Source organism: Centropristis striata, chromosome 7 (assembly GCF_030273125.1).
Source record: "Centropristis striata isolate RG_2023a ecotype Rhode Island chromosome 7, C.striata_1.0, whole genome shotgun sequence".
Taxonomy (NCBI): domain Eukaryota; kingdom Metazoa; phylum Chordata; class Actinopteri; order Perciformes; family Serranidae; genus Centropristis; species Centropristis striata.
In genome coordinates this window covers 30,845,838-30,857,983 of record NC_081523.1, presented here as the reverse complement: position 1 = coordinate 30,857,983, position 12,146 = coordinate 30,845,838, and the positions used below count along the sequence as shown (strand labels likewise).

At 40.5% G+C, this 12,146-nt stretch overlaps 1 protein-coding gene across 1 annotated transcript; it reads right to left on the bottom strand.

Moving 5' to 3' along the window:
• Positions 1–6,355: 6,355 nt before the first annotated feature.
• Positions 6,356–11,682, bottom strand: LOC131975047 (adenosine receptor A2a-like). Its single transcript, XM_059337576.1, has 2 exons — positions 11,270–11,682; positions 6,356–7,432 (listed from the first exon to the last, which is right to left on the bottom strand). Exons 1-2 carry the CDS (start codon positions 11,605–11,607, stop codon positions 6,400–6,402), a joined length of 1,371 nt encoding a protein of 456 aa, XP_059193559.1. The 5' UTR covers positions 11,608–11,682; the 3' UTR covers positions 6,356–6,399.
• Between the last annotated feature and the right edge of the window lie 464 nt (positions 11,683–12,146).

Sequence of the window (12,146 nt, the reverse complement as noted above, 5' to 3'; positions counted from 1 at the left end):
GTATCCATGGAGTCTCTACACAGAGACAGACTGGCACTCTGGACTTTATAGCAACTTGTTGGACAGTGATGTCAAGAGTGACTGAAAAGAAGCTTTATTGTTTCCTGGAACTAAGAAAAGAAATAGCCTGGACCAACACTGTTTCTATTTACCGTAATGACTTTCATTTTCCAGGTGTTGTCATTTACATTTAAATTAAGTCATTTAGCAGATGCTCTTATCCAAAGCGACTTACAGGAAGAGTAAAAGCAAACTATCAAGGTATACTGCAATAAGAGCTATTTTTGCATCAATAAGTGCTGGTGACAATTTTTTGAGGAGTAGAATTATCGTGTGGTCTAGGATAGAAGATGCTCTCTGAGGAGATGGGTCTTCAGGAGTTTTTTAAAGGTAGAGAGGGACGCCCCTGCTCTGGTTGGAACTGGTAGTGTGTTCCACCAGCGGGGAACAAGAAGTGCAAAGAGTCTGGATTGCCTTGGACCAACGGGGGCTAGAGCCAGGCGCCATTCATTGGAAGAGCGCAACGGTCGTGAGGTAGCATATGTCTGAATCAGGGCGTTCAGGTAGATAGGAGCAGTACCGGAGACAACTTTGTAGGCCAGCATTACATTTACATTTAGTCATTTAGCAGATGCTTTTATCCAAAGCGACTTACAGGAAGAGTAAAAGCAACATCTTATTGCTACCTTTGGTGACCTGTCCTGGTCCAGGTTTTATTACATAGATCACACTGTTGCAGCCAGCTGTACAGCTTCTCATTTGACACTTTGTTGTACCAGAAGATGCAGCAGATTTTCCTCTGGCACCCATTGCGAGAGGCATTGATCATGTCCATGTCTCCCTTTACCACTGGCCTGCATTCTGAGCCATGCTATTATAAAGTCTAATCTTTGGCCTATCAGTGCATTGCCTAGACTTCCAGATCATCTGAAGTCTTGCAAATGTCCCATGAGCTTCATTGACTCTTACTTAGATGTCCTTAATTGCCCTGTTTCCTTTGCTGATAAGGCTTCCCAGCCAGGTATGTGAAGTCCTCCACATGGTCAAGTGGCTCACCGTTGACAGTGATAGGTGCAGAGTTGGTGGAGATTATGCACATGACTTGTGTCTTTGTATTTATGTTAAGACCTGTCTTCTTGCATACTTGTTAAGTCTATCAGTTTCTCCCGTAGGTGTAATATCTGTGAAGGCAAGTTTTTTTTTTCCAGTTTTAGTTCAGAATTGACTCATGAGGGATGATTGTGATCCTTATAATTTATGCACAGACTAGTTATACATTTCAGCACTAAATCAACAGCAATTTGGGTTCTCTATAGCAATGTGTGCATATCTATCAAGGAGAACCCATTTTCATTCATAAACCATTTTCATTCATATATCTTGAGGTCAACGGTCAGGGGAGCCCTTCAAATGCCCATTACAGTTTTTACCTCTCTAAAATGTAGCCTTTAAAAGAAAAAGAAAAAGAGCACTGGGTGTACACTGCTTGCTTAAGTGCCAAGATATGTCAGTAAGCTCAACAGTAATGAACAGTAATGTCAATAGCTGTTCACATCAGACACGCATATCTCCACTCAGCAAGCAGTTCTGCTCTTCATACTCTTTTCTAATCATACAGAGCTCATCTCTGTCTGTCTGTCTGTCTGTCTGCAAGAGTGTGTGCTCATGGCGGACACACACACACACACACACACACACACACTTAACAATTATAATTAACAAGTAATAAGGCCCTTGTAAGTCCTTACAAGATGCTTATTGACATTATTGTGTGTTTATAAGCTTATATAAGTGTTAATAATGGCATTACAAACAGCCATGCCTTTATTAATCTTATTTTGTTTGCTTATTGATATTAAAATATAGTTTATTGCTCATCTATTATAAGTTAACTATAAGTTAACTATGCTTTTTGCAACTACCGGATCTAAAGCGAGAACAATGCCTTATTACTTGTTAATTAATGGTTATTAAGGACCTTATTATAAAGCGTTACCCATTTTTTTTCTTGTTTTGACTGTATAAAGATGCACATATAAGATTGCATATCTGATCTGAATCAGAACACTTATATTATATATAATGCTTCCTCCATTTTGTTTGTGGTAGATTATCATTGTGTTTTTCTGCCTTAAAAGTTCACAAAACAATGTTAGAATGTTACAATTTCATTTAGCAGACACTTTTATCCAAAGCAACGTACATCTGAGAATTAATACAACACAAGCAAAGATCAAGTCAGGAGAGAACACGTGAGTAACTAACATGGGTTAAGACTGAGTCCAATAAGACAGGTGCTAACAGGCAGTGTACAAAAACAGAGCAAATTGTCAGAGAAGAAATATTTTACATTTTATTTTCATTTCCTATCATCCATGTCTATCATCAGTAAAGGTGTTCATTAATTAGCTTCTGAAAGACTGAGAGATTTATTGAGTTACTGAAGGTATGATGAAGCAGCGTTATTATCTGGTAGAGTGTCTGGGTTTCCTTCTTGGAGGTTGCTCTTTAAAAGTGAATAGGCATGAATGTGCAGTCTTTGTTTGGGATTAAACTAATGTGAAATAACTTGTTAAGACGTGAGCTTCAGAGGTTTTTGTAGATGTTTGCCCTTGGTTTGGACAGGGCCAGGTGTTGTGTCTCATCAAGTATGTTCATTTTATTCATGTTCATGTGTAGTGTTTCATGTTTTATGTCATGCCTTAGTTTAGTTTCATGTTTAGTCTTTTGTTGTCATGAGCACTTTATGTTAAGTTAAAGTCACTCATGTCTAGTCTCGTCGTGCACCTCCTGTTTTATTTTGTACTTACCTTCTGCCTGACTTCCTCCCTTTGTGTGATTTCCTGCCACTGTGATTGGCTGTATCCCAAAGTCAAGGATCCTTCCTTGGTAGGATCCTTCCTTCAGAGTTGGGTCCTCCAGAGGTGAGGCCAGAGTCCTTCCTATCACTGGTATAACGCACAAATGGGACAGCCTTCCGAGTGTGCAGGTGTTTTTGCATAATTGGACGTCCTGCTTAAATTTAGTGCCGCAATTTCAAAACCTCTTCATGACATGGATCTGGCTTTGGCATCAGCACTCTGACACATATTGTGGAAATGGAATAAGATGCTTTAAGGTTGAATCTCCACGATTTAGCAAAAAAAAAAAAGCCACAAAGTGGATTAAGCCTGAATATTTCACTGATCCTGGCTGAATTTGGCCGCTACTTAGTTTCATAAAAGCAGTGGCGCATAACTCACCATGGAGATGTGTTCTGGGATTAAATTTATTTTACAGTACAGCACAATAACAGTTATTTATAAATAATAATAACGGATCATAGCTGACTGTCGGTCCCTGTTAGCACAATAAACACATGTATAACTTCATCTGACGCATATAAATTAACAATAACTTTAGCCGACTGAGACGGCATCAATTTACTTAACTGACAACGTATCAAGAAGATGTTAATTATCTTTAAGCTATAAATTCTGGCATTTGTTTATGCATATGTTTTGCTTGACTTTGAACACAAGTTTTGTAAGTTATGTGATAACAAATATTCAGTGTAAACTGAAAATACTTATATATTTAAATTCATATCGCACCGTCGGCGTCGCTGTTTCTTCACTCGCCGCTTTTAAAACTCCCTGTAGACCGGTGTGCACCAGGTTTTATGGGTACACGGGGCAAACAGATGATACACACATTCATCATTGGAATTTGGGCAAAAGAAGGACTCTGTCCTCCGGAGGATCGTGGACATTGTGACAGTCCTTCAGCTGTTGATGACGTAGTATCTTTTAAATTCAGCCGTTTGAGGAGCCTTCCTTGACTTTAGGATACAGCCCCTGACTTCCTCTCTTTGTGTGATTTCCCGCCACTATGATTGTCTACCCCGCCCTGATTGGTTTCACCTGTCTTCCCCTACCTCATGTATAAATATTCCTTGTCTCCCTTTGTCCTGTTGCCAGTTCGTCTTGTTCAGAATGTTTTGTGACGTCAACGCCCCATCCAGGTTTTTTCATGTTATCGTGTTTTGATTTAAGATTATTGATCCTCCAAGTGAGCACTTTTCTTTGTTTGAACTTAAACTGAGTGTTTTGACTGAATTTTTTGCCAGGTAAAGACTTTTGTTATACCTACTACTGCCTGAGAGTCGTGCATTTGAGTCCACCAGTTTTGTGTCTGAAGTCGTTACACCGGGCTTGCTATTTCCAGTGTGTAGCTAAGCTAAGCAGCTGCCGGCTGCAGCTTCAAATATACTGTACTGACACATGAGTAGCATTGATCCTCTCATCTAATACTCCACAACAAAGCTATTAAGCCTATTTCCAAAGTGGTCAAACTAATGTTTTAATATGAAATATTTATTAGACCAACTTTAGAAAATGCTTTCAAACAGATAGATTGATTTCTCCAGTAGATAATCGATATGACCCAGCTGAGGAGACAAACTGTTGCCATACAGGACAGCAGTAGAGCACGAGGACTCGGAGGATCTCTGTGGTGAATCTTTAAAAAAGCACTGGAGATCTCTGGGGAAGCTTTGAAAAAGAAGTGGGCCCTGCACCCTGTAACCTGAACTCACAGGGGAATTGCGATAAAAGCTGGGAAAATAAAGAACTCCAAAGATAGTTTGACTGCATAACTAGCGATTTCCCAGAATGAGCTCCGGCTCCGTTCTACAGAGCTCCAGATCTGATATGAAACATGACCCTGTCTGGTGAACAGGCAATGGGAAGCCTGGAGCTGCTCCTACGAATGACTGGAGCATTGTGGCCATTCATGAATGCAAACACAGTAAGAACACTTAACATGTAAAGGGATTTATTTAAAGACAGGACAGCTGCACTGGACACATTTATCAAGAAAAATAAACAACTTCCACAAGATTTGATTTGGATTTAAAACATTATCATTCACAATCCTCTTCATCCCATACATCACTTACATGAATAAAACTTAAATAAGTCAAGTCACATTGTCACACTGAGCAAAAAAAAATTCAAGGTTACATTTTAGCATTTCATGGCCAACTCTGGGGCTTTTAACAACATTACATTGCTAATTGCTAACCAATCCACCATCGGTAAAGCACTGCTTTTATTTTTTAGTGCAATTATAACCCGTTCATTTTATGTCGGAAAACACATAAATATATGATTTCTGAAGCTGAATTACAATGTGAGAGAAAGAAATGGAATCTCAACCTCCTGCAAATGAGCGTGAACTTTGCTAAGCTGCTTGGTGACGTTGCCTGTGCACCATGCAGGTCCTCAGGATGGACAGAATCTAAAAATGAGGCAAAAGATCGTGTAATACTGCATTAGAAATAATGGACCACATTCCATGATATTGGTATATGGTAGAAAGTGTATTTATAGCCCTTGAAAAATGTAAAGTTGTACCAATAAGTTGATAACAGGTTTCATATGAATCGTTAAAGGTAAAAACATTCTTAATTTGAAGCGAAGGTTTTCAAGGTTAGGAATATGTCTGAATGTGAATATAACCTCAAATTTAAAATGTTTGATTTTTACTCATGTAAACCAAAAATATTTTAATATTTGAAATTCATCATATCTGTTTGTCTGCTGGTGTTTCACACCAAAGGCAGAGCAAACCCTAACCGAAATAAGAAAGTAAAAAAAACGAACAAATTGCACTAAACTTTTCTTGTGTGATCATTTTGTTCATTCCATCCTTTTGTTGTTTGAACAGACAAACATATGTAGACAGTTTATTACATTATTTTTAAAGGCTGTCCATTCTTTTACATCATTACATATTCAAAAGAAGGAAACCTGCAACAAGCACCCATTCAACCCAGAAATGGCAGGATGAAATTTACTCACACATTACAGTGTATTATATGATATATTACTATAAACCTGCAGTGATGTGAACAGTGTTTCATGGGCATCCTGAAAGAAGGAAGAAATAATGTGTTTTTTGTTTTCTAAGAGTGAGGGGTCCACACTGTCCCTTCTCTCCATGTTGGCTAAGCTCTGGTGGGTCACCCAGTTTCACCCAGTTTCACTAGTCAAAGTGCATTTGAATTGAGCTCTGGCTATTTTTCAAAGAGGAAGCAAAAGCATTTAGTCATCCTGTTTTTTTATAGACTGCAGAGCCATTTGTGATGCAGTAGGTCACTCAGCTGAAGCAGCAAACCCTCTTTGGGCCACTAGCAGTGCTTTTAGTTTTGTTTAAATTAAAAAGTCACTGTGTTTAAATAGGGACAGTTTCCCATGGCAAGGACATTTAAGTTATCTCAGTGACATCCACTGTCCATGATCTGTTCATGGTGCTCCCATGTCCATCGTGGACTAGGACTGCTCCTGCTCCTGTGTGAGCTGCTGCTGAGCTGACATGTTCCTGCAAAACTCCTGATAGTTAGTGAACATGCCTGTGTCAGGACACCTTTGCCAGCTCTCTACAGCAACTCTCTCTGTTCTGCTTGTTGAACAGTGATGTGACCTGGGCGGAGCCAAGGTCCTCTTTGTCCTTATCCTCCACGATGTCTGGTCCAGCACAGTCATCCTGCTGCTCCACATACTGGAGATGATGGTCTATGGCTATTTGAGTCTGTCTGAGGGCTTGCAATGGACAAGAGCCTTTCTTTGGACAGTGGGAGGTTATGACTGACAGAGGCAGGTGGGCTACTGCAACCAGGCCGCTCCCTATAGGAGAGATATGAGTAGGGCAGCGGTAGGAGCTTTCACAGCTACTGCTGCTGCTGCTGTGTTCAGTAAAAAGGTCAAAGCTGAGGCTGCTCGCCTTGAGTCTGATGGAGTCACTGATGCTGTTGTGAGTGGAGTCCCGCATCCTGCTGCCGTCCTGAAGCAGGTCCTGCTGGCCCAGGATGTGGCGCCGGATAATCCTACGGAAGGTTTGTCGGAACTCCCGGATGCGGTAAGCGTAGATGAAGGGGTTGACCACAGAGTTGCCGTGGGAAAGAATTATTGCCACATACATAATCCAGGCTGGAGGACGCTCACACTGAGGACAGAAGAGGGTGAAGCAGTTGATGATGTGTAATGGCAGCCAGCAGACTACAAACAGTCCGACAATGATGGCCAGAGACTTGGCAGCCTGGACCTCCTTCTGCAGCGTGGAGCGCGACTTCTCTCCATGAACCACTTTCACCTCCATCAGCTTGAGCTGGTGGCGAGCGGCCATGAAGATACACAGGTAGATGGCTAGCATCAGCAGCAGGGGAATCAGGACGCAGGCAAAGAAGTTGAAGTAGACCATATACTCCATGGACACCACCGCCTCAAACAGGCACTTCATCAGGCCGGGTGGGCAGGTAGTGTTGTCGCTTTTGGTGATGTCGGGCAGTTTGTGCCAGCCCATCATCGGGGTCAGACCGATGATGATGGATAAAACCCAGCAGATGGCGATGATGCCCTGAGCCCGCTGACCTGTCACCAAGCTGTTGTACCTGGAGAAAGAGACGATACAAACATCAAGCTCAGAGCTCTGTGAAAGGTTTGTTTCCCAAAGAACAGCCTAACTAACATATTTCCTTTTGCACATTTATGCTCAAGGACCTCTCACAGTGGCAGTAATTACAATTCTTTATAAACCTATTTTTTGTTCATTGTTTTAGTAGAGGTCACAAGTGATCAACATCTGCTTCAGTTACATAGCTAAGGTATTTCCAGCAAGCCTTACGTTTGTTGCAGACTGCATTTTGCATGCAGCATGTGTACAACGTGGAAGGTCTCTTTTCATTTTGGCACCTCGCAAGTTCGACAGACATTATTGGAGTCTGGCCGAAGGATCACATTTCTTATATTACGTTTTGTTACTCATGCGAGACCCAGCACTAGTTTAAAAAATGCAACCATTAACGTTACTTTCCCTCATTAAGCATGGCCGAAACAACCCCTATTTCTGATTGTATTTGTTGTGGAGGTCCCAGATACGTCCAAGAACCAAATGCTGTCATATCTGGATCAATATATGGAGGTGCACACAGCTCTGTGAATTTCACTGCCTTCTTCAGGAATTGCGTCTGGCAGTCAGCCATGTTGCTACTGCATTGGTATGACCCCATCATAAAGTGATTCTGCTGTGATTTACTTGCAAACTAGAAGTATGCCAAAATAAGTACATCATGATGTAGATGTGTAAAAAGTCTTAATTCACGCTTTGCAGGTCCATCTGCAACATGACAAGCAAACAACTTTTTAAATGCTTGTTTTCTGAGCAGAGTATGACTCGATCAGAGGCTTAGTGGCTTGTGGTGATCTCATCTAATCTTTACAGTATATGAAGTTCCCCTCCACTTATAATTTGATCACCTGATTGCTCTGTGGAAGCACTTCTCTTCCGGAAGTAAAAGAGAAAAGATAAACAAACAACATGTCCTTCAGGAGTCCTCAAAGGAAGAGTCTATTTTGAGTCTGCCTGTGTGGGAGAGCAGCTGAGATATTTGGCTTGTTTCTATCACATTCTTGAGATGTTAAAGTGCAGAGGTTAATGCTGCAAAAACAAGCCCCCCCTCCCCATAAGAGATGCAAAAAAACAACGTAGAGAACCCCTCACATATCATCAGCAGAAGGAGAAGGCTGTGTGAAAACTCTTTGAGTCCTGAAAACAGGAAGACTGAGCTCCATGTGGCTTTTAGGTTCACAGTTTCAGAATGATGAGGTCACAGCTTGAGCTCCAGCATCACTGTCGGTCAGCATGTCATTAGGTGACAGGGTAATGTGTGGAGACATACCTCCAGCTCATTTGAATGGTAAATCTAAGTTGACATTCAACATAAACAGTCTGTGTTTATACAGTGAAATAATAAAGGGGGGGGGTTACAAGGGGGTCACACAGTCTGTATAAGCAATTAAAGCACAATTCATGTGATTGCTCCGGGAGGACGCGGCCTTAAGGGAGACGCCATTTCTGGACACACTTTTCCAGCCAAGACTTTCTGGTTCAAATGTCACGTCTTTACTGATAGATAGAAATTAAATATGGACTTTTATTGTGAGACCCCCACAGTCTGGTAAAATGGGACTGTGAGACAGATTAAACTGAGCTGAGAAAAATAAAGAAAAGTCAACAAGTTATGACTCATTTAAAATACTTTTTCTCTGTTTTGGAATATTAAATAATGCACTTAAGGTTGTTTCTTCTTTTTCTTACTCATTTACCATCCAAGGCATCTTTTATATAGTTTCATAAGTTGTAACTAAACATCTAATGTAAGGAAACACACTACAGGTGAAGAGGGTAAAACAATGTCAATAATACATACCACCATGAAACTTCCCGCTAGCTGATATTGGCCAATCACAGACATATCAGTATCTATCAGTACAAGTGTATATGTTGCATTGATATGAAACAGAACATATAATACTGAAAATTACGTGCTTGGGGTGATTTAGAAATGGTGTTGTATAGCTATTTATTTTATTTGAGTTATTCTTAATTTAAATGGTCAGCAGTTGACTGACACTGAACACACAGTACTGATTTTTATTTAGCTTTTTTTTCTAGAATTGGTGACACTGTATTACATTGTATGTATAATGTATAATAATTTATAGAAGTATTCAAAATATTCTTAAATAAAGGTATTTGTTTAAGAAAGCAGCCTTCTGACTACCTTTGCATAGTTGTATCAGTGCAAAGCACCCAGAAAATATTTATTTTCAATACAGCTCAAAAATTCACTAAATCAGCCACCATATCAGTATTTTCCTATTCAAAAATCGGTACTGGTCTCAAATCCCATATTGGTGGGCTCTACTTTTTATGCAGTTATTATAAACCATCATTAAATACTCTCCCTTTCTAAAATGCCCTCCAGTCTGCAGCAGTTACTAGAATACAACTAATTACTGCAGAATTATAATTCAATTTTAACAAATGGAGAATGAGGATCCAAGTAAGCTGCTTACCCAGCTTACAAGTGATCTATAAATAATTACCAAATAATTTATTAATCATTAACAAAGCTACGCGACCCTTTTATTAATGTTGTCTTATTATAAAGTGGAGCCAAACTTTTATCTGTTTCTCATGTTGGGGCGACCAGGGCAATTGTAACATAAACAATTCCTCCAATCAGAAACAAGCTAAAGTTTCACACTTACTCTGGATTCTCTCTCTGCCTGTGTTTTTCACCTCGAAAGAAGTTTTCAACAAAAAGTGTTGATGACTGAATTTGTACTTCAATCTCTCGGTTATTTATCAATTGGTTTACAAATAACATTTATCATTAATTAATGCACATATGTGTGTGTTTATTGTAGCAAAAGATGACAAGTGACTTTCCACCCAGCAACTTCTTTAGATATTTACAGGTCAGAGATGTTGCTGGGAGACATCTCCCTAATTTACAAACTTACAACTTACTAACCTAATCTCCTATATGTGGTAAATGTAAGAAATATGAAGGTACACTCCTCCACTCTTTGTGGTCATGTCCAAAAATTCAGCCATTTTGGGAGAAAATATATGACTTTCTGCCCGGAGCGTACAGCATTTCTCTAAAGCCAGAACCAATAATAAGTGTTTTGGGGGCCACACTTAAAAAGGTTGATATATTTCAATCACAAGTAGTTTTTATTTATTATAGTATTGGCAAAAAAGGCAATTCTTAGGATGTGGAAAGAGGAGTTTGCGTCCACTTCAGGTATTTCTGTTTTCTGTTTTCCTAATGTAAATTTGCCTTGCTAATGTTAACATCCTTCTATTCTTGCCTGTGTCCCATGTGCCTAAGTGCCTTTGCTTCGTAAGCATCACCAATATGATATGTCTGACATCCAGAGACCAAAACGCTCTCTTTTTTTAAGTTTGTTTTTGGTTTATTTTATTCTGTTCTTTTTGTCTTTTTTGTTTAACTTACAACAAGTTAAAAGCAATTGTATCGTATTGCAGAAGGTTACAAGAAGTCCTCTTTTTGCCTGTAGCTACCCTTTTTCCTTGATAACCCACTTGTACTCAGTTGACAGACTGAGATTTTTGGTAAGACAGTGATTATATTAGGATGGGTGGGGGGTATTCTGTTTATTATCTGTGTATTCTTGTCAGTTTAGTATGAATATGGTTGGTTAAATAACTTTATTTGAACTACAAATTACAGGGCTGATGGTATGAATGTTTACCCTGCTGTGAATGTATGAATGTTTGTTTACTTTATGTGAAAAACACATGTTTAAAAAAAAAAGATGACAAGTGTCTTTCAAGCAGTCTGTAAGAATTGTTAGTTTCCCTTGGTCTCACCTAACTGCATAAGAAGTACTCACAGAGACTATAGGTCACTGACCTGAGCGGTATCTTGATGGCGATGTATCGATCTATAGCGATGGCCAGCAGGCTGAAGATGGAGCTCTGTGTGAGAACCAGCACAAAGCAGGCGATGAACAGGCAGCCATAAAAGTTTGAGCAGAAGCCTGTGCTGATGGCGATGGCGAAGGGAATGGCCAGAACTCCCACGGCGATGTCAGCCACCGCCAGCGACACCACAAAGAAGTTAGTGATGCTCTGCAGGTTGCTGTTGAGGCACACGGCCCAGCAGACCAGCACATTGCCCAGTACGGAGAACACAGCGATCAGCAGCTCCAGGACGATATAGAGGGAGGTGGCGATGGGATCGTCCGGCATGATGAGACAAACGGCGAGGTCACTGATGAGGAGGGAGGAAACCTCTCCTCAACGACCATAGCTGCAGCCTGGCAGCCGCTGAGCTCAGCCTCCTCACCTCGGCCACTTTAACAAACATCCACCAGACTCCCCAAGCTGCTGCGGCACCTCCTTAGCCCCTGCTCAGCTCAAACAGCTGAAATAAAAATGTTTAATCAGCTTCAGATGGAGCTGTCATGTCTCCTAACTCCATCCTCTCCTGGTAAAACGCTTCTCTGGTGTCCTCTTCCCTCAGGTCCGTCCCCTCAGCACTTTTTTCCCATGAACGTCTCCAGGGGCTGAGATGATGCCAACGACGCACATCACTGAAACTTTTTGTCGCTAAAGATGTGCAAAAGTAAAAAAGAGGAAATATTACAATAGAGGAAGTGGATTTCAGCAGACACCACATGCATCAGATATATTTTAGTGCAGACGTGTTGCATGACTATAATGTCGAAATGCAGACAATATTCCACATATGTGGTTGCTAATACTCTGAAGAGACTAATGTGTTTGTT

Excerpts from the sequence above, each read along its gene's own strand:
- LOC131975047 (XM_059337576.1), bottom strand. The coding sequence starts at position 11,607 with ATGCCGGACGATCCCATCGCCACCTCCCTCTATATCGTCCTGGAGCTG. Across the intron at positions 7,433-11,269 it reads GCCATCAAGATACCGCTCAG|GTACAACAGCTTGGTGACAG; the intron begins GTCAGTGACCTA and ends CTCTTTCTCCAG.